At 29.8% G+C, this 20,969-nt stretch overlaps 1 protein-coding gene across 1 annotated transcript in view; it reads left to right on the top strand.

Annotated features, from left to right (window-relative positions):
- LOC149777187 (telomerase-binding protein EST1A-like) overlaps positions 1-20,969 on the top strand; it is a 134,248-nt gene that overhangs the window by 65,754 nt on the left and 47,525 nt on the right. Inside the window, exon 6 of the mRNA XM_089942555.1 lies at positions 19,903-20,126. Coding sequence (XP_089798681.1) covers positions 19,903-20,126 — 224 coding nt within the window. The remainder of the gene's footprint in view (positions 1-19,902; positions 20,127-20,969) is intronic.

Here is a 20,969-nt window from a genome sequence, read left to right as displayed (position 1 = left end):
TTTCATCATTCCTATAATATAACTGTTAGATGTTTTCATCCTTCCTATAATATAACTATTAGATGTTTTCATCCCTTCTATAATATAACTGTTAGATATTTTCATCCCTTCTATAATATAACTGTTAGATATTTTCATCCTTCCTATAATATAACTATTAGATGTTTTCATCATTCCTATAATATAACTGTTAGATGTTTTCATCCTTCCTATAATATAACTGTTAGATGTTTTCATCCCTTCTATAATATAACTGTTAGATATTTTCATCCCTTCTATAATATAACTATTAGATGTTTTCATCATTCCTATAATATAACTGTTAGATGTTTTCATCCCTTCTATAATATAACTATTAGATGTTTTCATCATTCCTATAATATAACTATTAGATGTTTTCATCCCTTCTATAATATAACTATTAGATGTTTTCATCCCTTCTATAATATAACTGTTAGATGTTTTCATCCCTTCTATAATATAACTATTAGATGTTTTCATCATTCCTATAATCTAACTGTTAGATGTTTTCATCATTCCTATAATATAACTGTTAGATGTTTTCATCCCTTCTATAATATAACTATTAGATGTTTTCATCCCTTCTATAATATAACTGTTAGATGTTTTCATCATTCCTATAATATAACTATTAGATGTTTTCATCATTCCTATAATCTAACTGTTAGATGTTTTCATCATTCCTATAATATAACTGTTAGATGTTTTCATCCCTTCTATAATATAACTATTAGATGTTTTCATCATTCCTATAATCTAACTGTTAGATATTTTCATCATTCCTATAATATAACTGTTAGATGTTTTCATCCCTTCTATAATATAACTATTAGATGTTTTCATCATTCCTATAATCTAACTGTTAGATGTTTTCATCATTCCTATAATATAACTATTAGATGTTTTCATCCCTTCTATAATATAAGTGTTAGATGTTTTCATCCCTTCTATAATATAACTGTTAGATATTTTCATCATTCCTATAATCTAACTGTTAGATGTTTTCATCATTCCTATAATATAACTATTAGATGTTTTCATCCCTTCTATAATATAACTGTTAGATGTTTTCATCCCTTCTATAATATAACTGTTAGATATTTTCATCATTCCTATAATCTAACTGTTAGATGTTTTCATCATTCCTATAATATAACTATTAGATGTTTTCATCCCTTCTATAATATAACTGTTAGATGTTTTCATCCCTTCTATAATATAACTGTTAGATCTTTTCATCATTCCTATAATATAACTGTTAGATGTTTTCATCCTTCCTATAATATAACTGTTAGATGTTTTCATCCCTTCTATAATATAACTGTTAGATATTTTCATCATTCCTATAATATAACTGTTAGATGTTTTCATCATTCCTATAATATAACTATTAGATGTTTTCATCCCTTCTATAATATAACTGTTAGATGTTTTCATCCCTTCTATAATATAACTGTTAGATGTTTTCATCATTCCTATAATATAACTGTTAGATGTTTTCATCCTTCCTACAATATAACTGTTAGATGTTTTCATCATTCCTATAATATAACTGTTAGATGTTTTCATCCTTCCTATAATATAACTATTAGATGTTTTCATCATTCCTATAATATAACTGTTAGATGTTTTCATCTTTCCTATAACTGTTAGATGTTTTCATCATTCCTATAATATAACTGTTAGATGTTTTCATCCCTTCTATAATATAACTGTTAGATATTTTCATCCCTTCTATAATATAACTGTTAGATATTTTCATCCTTCCTATAATATAACTATTAGATGTTTTCATCATTCCTATAATATAACTGTTAGATGTTTTCATCCTTCCTATAATATAACTGTTAGATGTTTTCATCATTCCTATAATATAACTGTTAGATGTTTTCATCCTTCCTATAATATAACTATTAGATGTTTTCATCCCTTCTATAATATAACTGTTAGATATTTTCATCCCTTCTATAATATAACTGTTAGATATTTTCATCCTTCCTATAATATAACTATTAGATGTTTTCATCATTCCTATAATATAACTGTTAGATGTTTTCATCCTTCCTATAATATAACTGTTAGATGTTTTCATCATTCCTATAATATAACTGTTAGATGTTTTCATCCTTCCTATAATATAACTATTAGATGTTTTCATCCCTTCTATAATATAACTGTTAGATGTTTTCATCCCTTCTATAATATAACTGTTAGATATTTTCATCATTCCTATAATATAACTTTTAGATATTTTCATCATTCCTATAATCTAACTGTTAGATGTTTTCATCATTCCTATAATATAACTATTAGATGTTTTCATCCCTTCTATAATATAACTGTTAGATGTTTTCATCCCTTCTATAATATAACTGTTAGATATTTTCATCATTCCTATAATATAACTGTTAGATGTTTTCATCCTTCCTATAATATAACTGTTAGATGTTTTCATCCCTTCTATAATATAACTGTTAGATATTTTCATCCCTTCTATAATATAACTGTTAGATATTTTCATCCTTCCTATAATATAACTATTAGATGTTTTCATCATTCCTATAATATAACTGTTAGATGTTTTCATCCTTCCTATAATATAACTGTTAGATGTTTTCATCATTCCTATAATATAACTGTTAGATGTTTTCATCCTTCCTATAATATAACTATTAGATGTTTTCATCCCTTCTATAATATAACTGTTAGATGTTTTCATCCCTTCTATAATATAACTGTTAGATATTTTCATCATTCCTATAATATAACTGTTAGATATTTTCATCATTCCTATAATCTAACTGTTCGATGTTTTCATCATTCCTATAATATAACTATTAGATGTTTTCATCCCTTCTATAATATAACTGTTAGATGTTTTCATCCCTTCTATAATATAACTGTTAGATATTTTCATCATTCCTATAATATAACTGTTAGATGTTTTCATCCTTCCTATAATATAACTGCTAGATGTTTTCATCCCTTCTATAATATAACTGTTAGATATTTTCATCATTCCTATAATATAACTGTTAGATGTTTTCATCATTCCTATAATATAACTATTAGATGTTTTCATCCCTTCTATAATATAACTGTTAGATGTTTTCATCCCTTCTATAATATAACTGTTAGATATTTTCATCCTTCCTATAATATAACTATTAGATGTTTTCATCATTCCTATAATATAACTGTTAGATGTTTTCATCCTTCCTATAATATAACTGTTAGATGTTTTCATCTTTCCTATAATATAACTGTTAGATGTTTTCATCCTTCCTATAATATAACTATTAGATGTTTTCATCCCTTCTATAATATAACTGTTAGATATTTTCATCCCTTCTATAATATAACTGTTAGATATTTTCATCCTTCCTATAATATAACTATTAGATGTTTTCATCATTCCTATAATATAACTGTTAGATGTTTTCATCCTTCCTATAATATAACTGTTAGATGTTTTCATCCTTCCTATAATATAACTATTAGATGTTTTCATCCCTTCTATAATATAACTGTTAGATGTTTTCATCCCTTCTATAATATAACTGTTAGATATTTTCATCATTCCTATAATATAACTGTTAGATATTTTCATCATTCCTATAATCTAACTGTTAGATGTTTTCATCATTCCTATAATATAACTATTAGATGTTTTCATCCCTTCTATAATATAACTGTTAGATGTTTTCATCCCTTCTATAATATAACTGTTAGATATTTTCATCATTCCTATAATATAACTGTTAGATGTTTTCATCCTTCCTATAATATAACTGTTAGATGTTTTCATCCCTTCTATAATATAACTGTTAGATATTTTCATCATTCCTATAATATAACTGTTAGATGTTTTCATCCTTCCTATAATATAACTATTAGATGTTTTCATCCCTTCTATAATATAACTGTTAGATATTTTCATCCCTTCTATAATATAACTGTTAGATATTTTCATCCTTCCTATAATATAACTATTAGATGTTTTCATCATTCCTATAATATAACTGTTAGATGTTTTCATCCTTCCTATAATATAACTGTTAGATGTTTTCATCATTCCTATAATATAACTGTTAGATGTTTTCATCCTTCCTATAATATAACTATTAGATGTTTTCATCCCTTCTATAATATAACTGTTAGATGTTTTCATCCCTTCTATAATATAACTGTTAGATATTTTCATCATTCCTATAATATAACTGTTAGATATTTTCATCATTCCTATAATCTAACTGTTAGATGTTTTCATCATTCCTATAATATAACTATTAGATGTTTTCATCCCTTCTATAATATAACTGTTAGATGTTTTCATCCCTTCTATAATATAACTGTTAGATATTTTCATCATTCCTATAATATAACTGTTAGATGTTTTCATCCTTCCTATAATATAACTGTTAGATGTTTTCATCCCTTCTATAATATAACTGTTAGATATTTTCATCCCTTCTATAATATAACTGTTAGATATTTTCATCCTTCCTATAATATAACTATTAGATGTTTTCATCATTCCTATAATATAACTGTTAGATGTTTTCATCCTTCCTATAATATAACTGTTAGATGTTTTCATCATTCCTATAATATAACTGTTAGATGTTTTCATCCTTCCTATAATATAACTATTAGATGTTTTCATCCCTTCTATAATATAACTGTTAGATGTTTTCATCCCTTCTATAATATAACTGTTAGATATTTTCATCATTCCTATAATATAACTGTTAGATATTTTCATCATTCCTATAATCTAACTGTTCGATGTTTTCATCATTCCTATAATATAACTATTAGATGTTTTCATCCCTTCTATAATATAACTGTTAGATGTTTTCATCCCTTCTATAATATAACTGTTAGATATTTTCATCATTCCTATAATATAACTGTTAGATGTTTTCATCCTTCCTATAATATAACTGTTAGATGTTTTCATCCCTTCTATAATATAACTGTTAGATATTTTCATCATTCCTATAATATAACTGTTAGATGTTTTCATCATTCCTATAATATAACTATTAGATGTTTTCATCCCTTCTATAATATAACTGTTAGATGTTTTCATCCCTTCTATAATATAACTGTTAGATATTTTCATCCTTCCTATAATATAACTATTAGATGTTTTCATCATTCCTATAATATAACTGTTAGATGTTTTCATCCTTCCTATAATATAACTGTTAGATGTTTTCATCTTTCCTATAATATAACTGTTAGATGTTTTCATCCTTCCTATAATATAACTATTAGATGTTTTCATCCCTTCTATAATATAACTGTTAGATATTTTCATCCCTTCTATAATATAACTGTTAGATATTTTCATCCTTCCTATAATATAACTATTAGATGTTTTCATCATTCCTATAATATAACTGTTAGATGTTTTCATCCTTCCTATAATATAACTATTAGATGTTTTCATCCCTTCTATAATATAACTGTTAGATATTTTCATCCCTTCTATAATATAACTGTTAGATATTTTCATCCTTCCTATAATATAACTATTAGATGTTTTCATCATTCCTATAATATAACTGTTAGATGTTTTCATCCTTCCTATAATATAACTGTTAGATGTTTTCATCCCTTCTATAATATAACTGTTAGATATTTTCATCCCTTCTATAATATAACTGTTAGATATTTTCATCCTTCCTATAATATAACTATTAGATGTTTTCATCATTCCTATAATATAACTGTTAGATGTTTTCATCTTTCCTATAATATAACTGTTAGATGTTTTCATCATTCCTATAATATAACTGTTAGATGTTTTCATCATTCCTATAATATAACTGTTAGATGTTTTCATCATTCCTATAATATAACTGTTAGATGTTTTCATCATTCCTATAATATAACTGTTAGATGTTTTCATCCCTTCTATAATATAACTGTTAGATGTTTTCATCCTTCCTATAATATAACTGTTAGATGTTTTCATCATTCCTATAATATAACTGTTAGATATTTTCATCCCTTCTATAATATAACTGTTAGATGTTTTCATCCTTCCTATAATATAACTGTTAGATATTTTCATCCCTTCTATAATATAACTGTTAGATGTTTTCATCCTTCCTATAATATAACTGTTAGATATTTTCATCCCTTCTATAATATAACTGTTAGATGTTTTCATCATTCCTATAATATAACTATTAGATGTTTTCATCATTCCTATAATATAACTGTTAGATGTTTTCATCTTTCCTATGATATAACTGTTAGATGTTTTCATCATTCCTATAATATAACTGTTAGATGTTTTCATCCTTCCTATAATATAACTATTAGATGTTTTCATCATTCCTATAATATAACTGTTAGATGTTTTCATCTTTCCTATAATATAACTGTTAGATGTTTTCATCCCTTCTATAATATAACTGTTAGATGTTTTCATCCTTCCTATAATATAACTATTAGATGTTTTCATCATTCCTATAATATAACTGTTAGATATTTTCATCCCTTCTATAATATAACTGTTAGATATTTTCATCCCTTCTATAGTATAGCTGTTAGATATTTTCATCCTTCCTATAATATAACTATTAGATGTTTTCATCATTCCTATAATATAACTGTTAGATGTTTTCATCTTTCCTATAATATAACTGTTAGATGTTTTCATCATTCCTATAATATAACTGTTAGATGTTTTCATCCCTTCTATAATATAACTGTTAGATGTTTTCATCCTTCCTATAATATAACTGTTAGATGTTTTCATCATTCCTATAATATAACTGTTAGATATTTTCATCCCTTCTATAATATAACTGTTAGATGTTTTCATCCTTCCTATAATATAACTGTTAGATATTTTCATCCCTTCTATAATATAACTGTTAGATGTTTTCATCCCTTCTATAATATAACTGTTAGATGTTTTCATCCCTTCTATAATATAACTGTTAGATATTTTCATCATTCCTATAATATAACTGTTAGATGTTTTCATCCTTCCTATAATATAACTGTTAGATGTTTTCATCCCTTCTATAATATAACTGTTAGATATTTTCATCCCTTCTATAATATAACTGTTAGATATTTTCATCCTTCCTATAATATAACTATTAGATGTTTTCATCATTCCTATAATATAACTGTTAGATGTTTTCATCCTTCCTATAATATAACTGTTAGATGTTTTCATCATTCCTATAATATAACTGTTAGATGTTTTCATCATTCCTATAATATAACTGTTAGATGTTTTCATCCTTCCTATAATATAACTATTAGATGTTTTCATCATTCCTATAATATAACTGTTAGATGTTTTCATCTTTCCTATAATATAACTGTTAGATGTTTTCATCCCTTCTATAATATAACTGTTAGATGTTTTCATCCTTCCTATAATATAACTATTAGATGTTTTCATCATTCCTATAATATAACTGTTAGATATTTTCATCCCTTCTATAATATAACTGTTAGATATTTTCATCCTTCCTATAATATAACTATTAGATGTTTTCATCATTCCTATAATATAACTGTTAGATGTTTTCATCTTTCCTATAATATAACTGTTAGATGTTTTCATCATTCCTATAATATAACTGTTAGATGTTTTCATCATTCCTATAATATAACTGTTAGATGTTTTCATCATTCCTATAATATAACTGTTAGATGTTTTCATCATTCCTATAATATAACTGTTAGATGTTTTCATCATTCCTATAATATAACTGTTAGATGTTTTCATCCCTTCTATAATATAACTGTTAGATGTTTTCATCCTTCCTATAATATAACTGTTAGATGTTTTCATCATTCCTATAATATAACTGTTAGATATTTTCATCCCTTCTATAATATAACTGTTAGATGTTTTCATCCTTCCTATAATATAACTGTTAGATATTTTCATCCCTTCTATAATATAACTGTTAGATGTTTTCATCCTTCCTATAATATAACTGTTAGATATTTTCATCCCTTCTATAATATAACTGTTAGATGTTTTCATCATTCCTATAATATAACTATTAGATGTTTTCATCATTCCTATAATATAACTGTTAGATGTTTTCATCTTTCCTATAATATAACTGTTAGATGTTTTCATCATTCCTATAATATAACTGTTAGATGTTTTCATCCTTCCTATAATATAACTATTAGATGTTTTCATCATTCCTATAATATAACTGTTAGATGTTTTCATCTTTCCTATAATATAACTGTTAGATGTTTTCATCCCTTCTATAATATAACTGTTAGATGTTTTCATCCTTCCTATAATATAACTGTTAGATATTTTCATCCCTTCTATAATATAACTGTTAGATGTTTTCATCCTTCCTCTAATATAACTGTTAGATATTTTCATCCCTTCTATAATATAACTGTTAGATGTTTTCATCATTCCTATAATATAACTATTAGATGTTTTCATCATTCCTATAATATAACTGTTAGATGTTTTCATCTTTCCTATAATATAACTGTTAGATGTTTTCATCATTCCTATAATATAACTGTTAGATGTTTTCATCCTTCCTATAATATAACTATTAGATGTTTTCATCATTCCTATAATATAACTGTTAGATGTTTTCATCTTTCCTATAATATAACTGTTAGATGTTTTCATCCCTTCTATAATATAACTGTTAGATGTTTTCATCCTTCCTATAATATAACTGTTAGATGTTTTCATCATTCCTATAATATAACTGTTAGATATTTTCATCCCTTCTATAATATAACTGTTAGATATTTTCATCCCTTCTATAATATAACTGTTAGATATTTTCATCCTTCCTATAATATAACTATTAGATGTTTTCATCATTCCTATAATATAACTGTTAGATGTTTTCATCTTTCCTATAATATAACTGTTAGATGTTTTCATCATTCCTATAATATAACTGTTAGATGTTTTCATCCCTTCTATAATATAACTGTTAGATGTTTTCATCCTTCCTATAATATAACTGTTAGATGTTTTCATCATTCCTATAATATAACTGTTAGATATTTTCATCCCTTCTATAATATAACTGTTAGATGTTTTCATCCTTCCTATAATATAACTGTTAGATATTTTCATCCCTTCTATAATATAACTGTTAGATGTTTTCATCCTTCCTATAATATAACTGTTAGATGTTTTCATCCTTCCTATAATATAACTGTTAGATATTTTCATCCCTTCTATAATATAACTGTTAGATGTTTTCATCCCTTCTATAATATAACTGTTAGATGTTTTCATCCTTCCTATAATATAACTGTTAGATATTTTCATCCCTTCTATAATATAACTGTTAGATGTTTTCATCCCTTCTATAATATAACTGTTAGATGTTTTCATCCCTTCTATAATATAACTGTTAGATATTTTCATCCCTTCTATAATATAACTGTTAGATGTTTTCATCATTCCTATAATATAACTGTTAGATATTTTCATCCCTTCTATACTATAACTGTTAGATGTTTTCATCTTTCCTATAATATAACTGTTAGATGTTTTCATCCTTCCTATAATATAACTGTTAGATATTTTCATCCCTTCTATAATATAACTGTTAGATGTTTTCATCCCTTCTATAATATAACTGTTAGATGTTTTCATCCCTTCTATAATATAACTGTTAGATGTTTTCATCCCTTCTATAATATAACTGTTAGATATTTTCATCCCTTCTATAATATAACTGTTAGATGTTTTCATCATTCCTATAATATAACTGTTAGATATTTTCATCCCTTCTATACTATAACTGTTAGATGTTTTCATCTTTCCTATAATATAACTGTTAGATATTTTCATCCCTTCTATAATATAACTGTTAGATGTTTTCATCTTTCCTATAATATAACTGTTAGATATTTTCATCCCTTCTATAATATAACTGTTAGATGTTTTCATCCTTCCTATAATATAACTGTTAGATATTTTCATCCCTTCTATAATATAACTGTTAGATGTTTTCATCCCTTCTATAATATAACTGTTAGATGTTTTCATCCCTTCTATAATATAACTGTTAGATATTTTCATCCCTTCTATAATATAACTGTTAGATGTTTTCATCATTCCTATAATATAACTGTTAGATATTTTCATCCCTTCTATACTATAACTGTTAGATGTTTTCATCTTTCCTATAATATAACTGTTAGATGTTTTCATCCTTCCTATAATATAACTGTTAGATATTTTCATCCCTTCTATAATATAACTGTTAGATGTTTTCATCCCTTCTATAATATAACTGTTAGATGTTTTCATCCCTTCTATAATATAACTGTTAGATGTTTTCATCCCTTCTATAATATAACTGTTAGATATTTTCATCCCTTCTATAATATAACTGTTAGATGTTTTCATCATTCCTATAATATAACTGTTAGATATTTTCATCCCTTCTATACTATAACTGTTAGATGTTTTCATCTTTCCTATAATATAACTGTTAGATGTTTTCATCATTCCTATAATATAACTGTTAGATATTTTCATCCCTTCTATAACTGTTAGATGTTTTCATCATTCCTATAATATAACTGTTAGATGTTTTCATCCTTCCTATGATAATACGAGATTTTCAATCCTCTCTATGTCTGTTCTATGGAGAAATATATATTACGAGATTTCCCACTCGTAAATCTGTATCGTGGTCAAGGGAGTATTTAGTTGTTAATATTACCCGATAAAAAAAAAGTAACCACACATACGCACACAAATACATAATCACACATACGTATACACATACATATACAAATATATTTTGCTCTGAACAAGGAAAATGCAATTGATTTTTAATTCCAAACACTATATACATGTATTTCTGTAATCGAGTAAATACATGCATGATCCCTGTACTGTTAACCCGCCATGATCGATACATACTAGACGCTTGATTCTACATTCAGTAAGCTGGCATATAAATGTCGGTTTTCTGTAATGTATATGCTGTCTCTGTGCTGTGTTGTTCTAAATGTTTCACGAATAGAACAGAAAAATACACGAACTGCATATTTTTGTAAGTTAGAAACCGAAATAATTAATGACCATAAAATTACCTCCCTTTCATGAGTTAAAAACAAGTAGTGTATGGGGGGAAATCTGACATAAATTAAAAAAATTAATTCGAGGTGGTAATGATAATTAACAATACTGAAAGGTAATTTTCTGTTTATATTTTTTCGAGAAAGCGGTTTTATATATATTTTGTGCCACTCTTTGTACTGAATGCGCGGTAATATCAAAATATTTCGCAGCTGAATGCATTGAACGAAATATTATTTCTTCACCAGTTTCTATGTTTGTGGAAATTACCGCCCTTTTTCCGATTGTCTTACATCTTCCTGTATTACCACGTGCACAGTTTTCGCTGTGTGAGATAGCTTGTAAATTGGATAAACTATTATTTTGAGGATTCCCATCAATATGATCAATAACAAGACCGTCATTGATCACTCCAAAGAAACATTCGTAGATGAAACGATGACATAAATAATGTTTCTTTTCTCCATTGTATGTGAACACTAGATAACCATAATTATTAATATAACCAACTGGTTTCTTCAGCCTGCAGTGTCTGATGACACCATTAATATCTGATTCGTAATTCTTAATGACAGGATGTGGGACAAATTTATTTTGCTCCATTATAATAATATTATTTGTTTAAATTATTGTTTGTCTGAAATCTTGATATATAATCCTCCATGGATTTTATAGCGTTTTCACTATTATTATTTTTTTTGTCATAATATCTTTTAAGTTCTCTGAACCGTTTTCCACCGCACTTTCCACATAATCCTGTTTTTCCTCGCACTCCAATACCACACCGCAGACATGGTATTGGTCCTAGACTTCCTCGTCGTATGTTTTGTGAGTGCATCCAACAAAATTCCTTTCTGCAGGATTTGTTGCATCGATTTACTGAGCCAATCATCAACCATTTGCATTGAGACATTGTATATATAATATTTTTTATTTTAAATATTTGTTTTAATTATATGAACGAGTTTGAGAGATTATCCCAAACTAGGCCTGTTAAATATAAATTCAACCTCGACAGACTATCTCCAGACTTGCCAGTACGAGATTTGGTTGATCCGAAAAATAAAAGTCTGATCTGGAAAATTCACGACGCCAAGAAAGAATTTTACATGGATGGTGCATCTCATACATGGTCAACGTTCAAGATTATACGCAATACTGACAAAGTCAGTGTCGACTCTGTCAACGGATGCCACAATGAATGACAAGCGAGCGGCAACTATCATTAACTACATCGCTGAGTATGAGGGCAATCAAAAATATTTCTTCAGAGTAAAATTTATTGTATTAACGGAAACAGGTAGTTGGATTATCCGTGACAAATATGATCCTGTCCTTGGCAATAATAAAACTGTCATATTAAGTAAAAATTCCAGACCGGGTCTACTGACGGGTGTTGACAAACCGTATTATGAGCGAGCGTATCCTGTAACAGCGGTTATTTATGGAATCTATGAGATAAATAAAAAACCCAACATTGATAAACTAGCGCCGATGAAATTTTCAAGGTTAAATTGTGTAGCCGAACGAGTAATAGAACACTTTACAAACGCAATGCGTGGAAATGGATTAACTGATTTAAGGCGTGAAAAAATAAACTCGTGGGCTGATTCAGTTAAGGATACCGGTGCTACAATAAAAGATGTTGCTGAACTAGGAAAACTATTAAAATTTCCAATAACCGTAGCGACAATAACGGGAGAAGTACTGTACGAATCTAAATATAAATCGAAAGGAGCTCCAATAAATATTATTGATCATAACGTGCATGCATGGACTAGCGCAGTAACAATATTTCCACGTGATCGAACTGTTAGATTTTACCCCGGATGTATGTTTGATTTTATTAACGAAATAAGTAAAACCGATCCTGTATCGGTATGGTTATTTAAAAGTAATGAGGAAGGTGAATTTGATCAGTTTGTCAGACCAAACGGTGAAATATATCGAACAGAATCCCTCCATGACGAGATGAAAAATCTTACGGAGAAGTTTTTAGAATGCAAGCACGCGGAAAATACTGACAAATTACTAACTAATTGTTTTACCATTCCATCTGTTGCGGCTTATTTTGCTAGAGAAAAAAATTCATGGAAACCAACACGATTTACTCGAGGAAGTACGCGCAAGTTGCGTTGAATACGGACATGGCGGATTATGGAATACCAAATACAATTACAATGGTGTTATTTCGGTTGATATGGTTGCATGTTATCCAGGAAGTTTTCTAGGATACGGAGATTGTTCTGTATACTTTAAAAGATTTGGTCACCCTACAAACAAGATGACGCGAGTGGCAATTAATGGACTATTACCTGATTTTGATCTGACTGGATTCGCCTGTATTGAATCATTAGAGTTTAACGAAAATCTTCACAAGATTTGTTATGTTTGGTTTGGTAGACATTTTTGTGAAAAACGTTGGGCACCTATAGTTTTATTACGATATATGCTAGATTGTGCGATACTGACATCGTTGGTGGTCAGTGAGGCAATTATATCATATCATGCACAGAAGAAAGTTTGGTTGCCCATGTCAGATTGTGAAGTTATTAGCGAGTTTAAGGATGATATTCCTAAAAAACTCAAAACCGCAAAAGATCTCGGTAGAAAAATTATAGGTAAATTGACTCAAGTTGGTGCATATGATTATAAAAGACATCACGCATGATTAATTCTAGATGATGCCGAGTACGATTTTATAATCGCTGATACAACAGCGAGAAATATATTTGTAAATCGAGAAAGTGTTTATTTATCCGACGGAACAAAATTGGGTACGATCGTTAGTTACATAAATGACGTTTCCCCACAGTATACTCATCTAAGATCTTCCATGTTGGCTTATGTTTCCATAAATTTATTATCGATGATTAATAGATTTCCTGAGACCGCAGTCAGAGTCGCAACAGATTCGTTTTATATTTCAAGTAAATATTTAGAATCTGTTATGAAATTTACAAGTAATGATGAACGATGGGGTTCGTGGAGAATAAAAAAAGAACTATTACACAATTATACAGAATCAGCAGATGTTCCAATGAGAGATTTTTATCGTAAGGGTAATAAAATATCAGAAATGTCGAAAGCGCCATCATTGAGTGATCCAATAACCAGATATAAGACAGTATATCTCAATGGACCTGGTGGATGCGGCAAAACGACTCGAGCAATTAATGTTTTTAGAAATTCAGATATGATTGTGCTACCCACACATAGACTTGCACGTGAGATGAAACAGCGGCAAGTACAATCGTGCACGTATCATAGTTTCTTTCGGTGGCGCGGGGATACATGGACTCCTGAACGAATGGGAGAAAAATATATACCTAGAATAATTATTTGGGACGAGATATGTACGGTGTCATTGGATACATTAAAAATGTTTCTTGATTGGTTGTTGACGAAAAATACCGCTATAATAATGTGTGGCGATCATGGTCAACCGCCGCCTTTTGTTGGACCATCTCCACATGATTGGTTAAAAAATTTCGTTGATTATTACGAAGAAATAGATGATGATCATAGAGCTCTCGATGAAAATTTAAAGGAGTTTAAAAAATTAATCAGATTACAATCAAACAAAATTCAGTGTGAAATAATACGTGGAGTGATCTCAGAGACCTCAATGAGTGATTTTTTAAATTTATGTAGACCCACCGATTTGATCGTAGCAAGCAGAAAAATAATCAGAGACGCTTTACAACAACAGTTATTTCAACTACATAAAGAAAAATACTCAGAATTACCCGTACCATTGTGTTATAGACCATCAGATACACGAAAACAGAATATTAATGTTGATATTCCAGGACAGACTGAAAAAACAGAATCTCGTATTAAATGATATTGTCGCCGTTGATATCAGTGTGGTCGAAGATGCATTACACGCTGACAAATCTCCATGGGTGTTGGGATACGCTATGACGATCCACTCGTCTCAGGGATTAACTATTTCTGATACACGAGTCTGGATTGTAGACGATTGTATCGAGTGGTCAAATTTAGTTTATTTAGCTGTATCGAGGGTTAGAAAAATATCTCAATTACGTAGAACTATAATTCCTGAAATCGTTGATAAATTTAACATCATCAATGATGATATAATAAGAAAAAAATTAATCGGATACAAACAATCTGATAAAAAAAATAAACGTGACTTTGATCTTGATGTTGAATTTATTATTGAGTTAAAACAGCAGCAGAATAATCATTGTGCCAGTTGTAATTGTGTAATGCTGTGGAGGTATTCGAGTAATGATTCAAGACAATTTACCGTAGACAGAAAAGATAATAGTCGCGGTCACACACGAGAAAATACCATGTTGACCTGTCTTGAGTGTAATCGACGTCGGGGTGCAGGCACCCTTGGCGCCAGTTAAGTGATCGAAATCACTGAAGTGATTTTGGCGGTAGTTGTGTATCCTCGGGAATTATTTGTAGTTGTTCACGTACAACTCCACATTGAGGAGCAGTCGAATCTAATCTGTAGATTGCAGGTCTACCTGAGGATCTTGTCACGGTGGATATTTTGTGTGTGGTAACACTCCAAATAGGATCAGTCGCTCTCGCTTTACCACCTTCAAGTTCACCAGGCTCATATAAATATCTAACTGTAACATCACCCAATATTTTCTGTTTTTCAACATCTTTTCGTTGTGTTGGTATATTTTTTTTTGTAATTGCATTAATGGGTTTCATGTTGGTTGTTCGTGTAATCTCATTATTTAATGCAGCTATCACGCTTGGTAATCTTGCAACCCACTCGCGAGATCTTTTATCCTGAATAAATTCCCTCGCGTATTGATATCCAAATAACCGCTCAGCGAGTGTTCGATTAAATCGCTCAACAATTGCCTGATCACGATGAATTGCAGTATGTCCTCGTCGTATTTTGGTATTACGTTGCTTCATCAACAATGATACTGGACCAAGAAATTCCTTACCAGGATCAACCTGTAGTAGCTGTGGCCATCGCAGACCACTTTGTGGTCCACCACCTTGTTCATAAATTCGTTCAAACGCATCGGCTACTTCAGATGATGTTTTCGCTGATAGCGGCTCTGCTTCTTTATATCTACTTGCAACATCAACTATGGTTAACGCGTATTTGTATGTTTTTCTATGCACAGTATCATGCGGTAAAAACAGAATATCAGCTTGATGAACTTCATTAGGAACACTGACATCGAAATACGCGTACTGAATTTGTTTCGGTGGTGGTAGATAAATTTGCCATATTGCTTGTTTGGATAACCACGTTTTAGCAGTAGAATGTTTGACCGCTGCTGCATCAGCAAGTTTACCAATTGCTGCTTTGCCTCTCCAGTATCCTCTTGGTGAATAATAAATCGATTCCATTATTAATTACCAGCCCCAAGCGCTAATTTACTTTTCATCGCGGATCTTACTAACCAATTAGCTAATTTTTCTTTGATATTTTTATTTTTTATAGAATTTAATGCATGAATTAATTTCACATCTGCAATATGCCTATGTTGTAGATCATTGCTTTTATATGAGCGTGACAAGCTCGATCAATAGCGTTTATTGGTTCCTCGCCTGGTTTTGGTTGATCTTGATTATCGAGCCTGATATCAAGTCTGGTACCAGGACCGCAATAATTATATCCTGGTAGATGTTTTTCTCCGCTGTATTTAGCCCATGGAGCACCTGGAAACTTTGACATCAAATTAGCAATATCACCACCGCGCTTATTAGGTAAAAACGAAAATTTCTTTCTACCGCATACAGAACATTTTCCACCATACGCTATTTTTTTATTTTTTGTTGTAACCGTAGCTAAATCAACAGTTGGAGTTTTAACTCTACAACATAAGCAATATAAATTCATGTTATAAAATATATGGATATAATTGATTTCTCAGCGACAAGAAAACGAGAGCCAGTTAAACACCACCCTGCGTTACCAAATTCCATCAGAATGATTATCATAGGACCATCTGGATCGGGTAAGACACAGTTATTACTTAATCTGATAATGAGATGGTTGAAATGGGATAAATTATATTTAGTAGCACCATCCGCTGATGATCAACGATGTTATGATGTACTTAAAGATTTCAATGAAAACGTGCGATTACTGGATGAGGGTAATGATGTTATAGAGTTTATAACCGATATTGATGAAGCACCATCCGTAGATTCCATAAACGGATTTATTAATAATTTAGTTGTATACGACGATGTGATGCTAGATAAACAATCAAATCCAGCCAGAATATTTTCCCGAGGTAGACATAAAAATACAGACGTGATCTATGTTACTCAACGATACACACAAATTCCGAAGGTGATTAGAGACAACTGCAACATTTTAGTTGTGTTTAATGGCGTAGAAACACACACACTTAGAAATATTCATCAAACTTGGTGTGGTGGTGACATGGATATAATTAAATTCAAAAATTTCTTCTCACGAGCGCAAGCTACTCCGCATGGATTTATAACAATAAATTTACATGATCCAAGAACAAGATATCGTGTGGGTCTTGATAAAATATTTGGGTAAATTTAATTAAAAAGATATCATTCATATAATGAACAACTGTGCGTGGCTGCGTCAAGGAACCACTAACAAATGTGATAAAAAATGTCGTGGAGAATATTGCAAGAAACATAATTATCTTATAAAGAAAAATCCTCATGCTGGTCCACGAAGTTGTGTTGGATGTAACAACGGCGTTAGAGGATTATATCAGATTTGCAAAAATTACGGTGGAGATCGATACAGAAGTTTGATGATATATTATAAACACAGAAAGAACATAAATCCAAAAATAGAAAAACCACCATCAGAACTTGAATATTACTTGAAACATAGAACAAAAGATTCCGAAGATTCCGAAGATTCCGAAGATTCCCATGATTCAGATGATGAGAAAAATATTCATCAGACTTAAAATTTCTTTTACAACATGAATAGCAGCAGAGAGGGGGCGTCTACAATTCTGTTTGGGACAAACAATAATCGTAGACGTGGTATTGACCTCTATGAAGGGTCACTATTTTTTTTTGGTCCAAACACAAGAGTGACCACTCCCTTTAGTGGTCTGTTCACCTCCTCTGCTGCTAGAGTTGACCTAATCTTTCACAGTATGTTCTTCTTTAACAATGGAATTATTATTATTTTTATATACAAGTTTAATTAATTTCAGACTGACTATCTGTTGATAGGATCACATTTCAGAACCATCTCTTTAAATTTTGCTTTGTGACTTATTTATTTGCAGTTTGTTACACATTTCACTTGAAGATTACTCAGATTGTTTTTCAAAGTAAATACTGTATAACTGCAATTATTTGAATTTGTTTATTTGTAAAATTATCACTTTACTAGAACTAAATGCCTACTATCCTATTGTAACATTTTAAATCACCTGTCAGGTCATCTGAAGTCCTCATCAATTAAGATAATTAGTCTTAATTGTTCTGTTCAGATCCCTTTTAAAACACATTTGGTATACTGCAATTTGAGCTGTCTGTTTTGCCATACATGTCTGTTACTCTGTATTGTTACAGACCAATTGATCAAAGTATTTATTGTGTGGTAACAAACTGTATGGGCGTGTTGTGTTTAGCTCCATTCCTGGTGTATCTGGGATGGATCAAAAGGTAGATGTAAAATGTTGTGATTTTCTCTAAATATTGGTTGTAGCTTTTGGTGAGATTTTATTTTAGTGAGAACATTCAGCAGCATGTACAAAATTGTCTTTTCAGCATACACTGACTATATCTTGACCTAAGAACATTCAAAACTGGTTACTAACATTCAGTGTGTGAGATTAGGAAGAACAAATTAAATTGGATTATGCTTACCCTGCCATGGCAGTCTGTTTCTTTAGAAGAAAAATAATTACTAATATCAGGCATTGTAATTAGTGGTAGTCAGCTTGTGCAAGGCTAGTAAATGTCCTGTCATTCTGATACTTTTCATAATTTCATTGGTCCAATGGCTAGTAAAGTTTCAGTTGTTTTGCCATTTGGCATGTCATGGAGATTTTCAGCAGGGTTACTTAATTTCACATTCCTTTTGGCAACTAAGTAATTTATGTTCAATTCTAGAACTATTATAGTATAATGGTATTAAATTTATCTGTGTTGTTGTCTGTTGACTGCTCTTTTCTTGTATGCTTGCCTACATACAATTGCCAAGCAAGATGTCATGCGTAAACTATTTTTAATTTCTCTATAGCATTGGAATGGTTGTGGTCCATTGAATTCTTTAGTCACTGTATCACTGATAATAAATAGTGAATTCTACTAATGATTATGAAGCCATTTTTATTTATCATTCTTTTAATACTGTATGCCAGTACCAAAGATTGCCCAGAGAAGGAAAAAGTATTTAGTTTGCTTTATTGGTTTCAATGGAACTTTGAACATATTATTGGTTATGTAATGAGCTGAGTGCCCTTTCCAAGGACATGCCGAGGCAATTAACCTGGCTGACCTGGACAGGTATCCAACCTGCAACTATTGGATTACAAGTCTGATGATCTGCCATCTGAGCTACCTTGTCATATTTCATTACAAAAATCATGAAATTCCGACCATATTAATTTATGTGGATAAGATATTTTGACAGAATTCAATTTCTGATCTCAGTCTGAGACCACTGGATCACAAAAATATCTCCACTGTGAAAATGACCCACTATACATTAATATATGCAGACATAACAGGAAGACTAAGAATATAGTACAGTTTCAACACCCTTTATCATGATTTGTGATTTGAATGACTTAAAAATGTTTGCTGTCATTTTTCAGGGTACAGCTTTTTATGAGATGTTACTGAAGAAATTGCAAAAGACTTATGACTTCAGTCTTGATGCATTCCTGGACACAAATAGTATTCCGCCTGAAAATATTAATCGGGCAGTGAAATTGGCCTTGCTGAGTGCACAGAGAAGTATGATCTGCCTGGGTGATATTGCAAGATACAGAGAACAGATGAATGACTCTGGAAAGGTTAACTATGGGAAGTCTCGGAGGTTGGTAAAATGTAATTTGGAGTCAAACCTTACATTTTGTAGAGTTGTTGAATGGCATACCTAATATTATATGTAGATATTATTTACGTAGATGACATCCTTTTTGTAATGTGACTGAAAAATATTGATAACTTTTTCAAGATGCAGCTACTTTTTAAAACAGTTTTTTCAAACAGTCCATACAATTTTATTAATTATAAGACAATAAACAAAAGTTTGGAGAAAAGAGCATTTAAGTTACAACAAAAATCCACATCATATTTGGTAAATTAATTATAAAAAAATGCCCATTTAACATATAAAATGATGTTTAAATATTGTGGTACTAAATTAAATTTTGTTTTACCTCTGCACATTGCCGCACTGTTTAGTCATGTTTCATTCAGTTGGGTAAATGAGAAATGTAAGGAACAGTATCTTATGTTTGATTTTGAGCAGGTAGACCTTTGCAAGCTGCTATATACAGATGCATTCTTGGTTTATGACAAGTAAATAACATACGCATTTCATAATTTGTGCACATTGGTCACAAAAAGTCAGTTTTGATTTTGATTGATTACTTATTTTTCTCATGTTATTAAGGTCCAAGTATTATTCAGTGATAAACGATTTTCTAAAATGCACAGGAGCAATTCAGTGTATATTTTTCAAAGTTAATTCATTTTGTTCTTGAAGACGATAACCATGTTAGTGGCAACTTCTTATTCAGAAGCAACTACAGTTTGGAACACATACATATTTAGGCACAATTAACCCACTTTTTCCACAAATTAATTCAATGATTTAATTAATCAACTCATTTATTGGTACACTTATTTTATTGGTATACATATTTTATTAGTC

Source organism: Sinohyriopsis cumingii, chromosome 18, assembly GCF_028554795.1.
Source record: "Sinohyriopsis cumingii isolate HCF-2022 chromosome 18, ASM2855479v2, whole genome shotgun sequence".
In the NCBI taxonomy this organism is placed as follows: domain Eukaryota; kingdom Metazoa; phylum Mollusca; class Bivalvia; order Unionida; family Unionidae; genus Sinohyriopsis; species Sinohyriopsis cumingii.
Note: the sequence above shows the minus strand (reverse complement) of the source record. Positions and strands in the feature narration are given on the sequence as shown.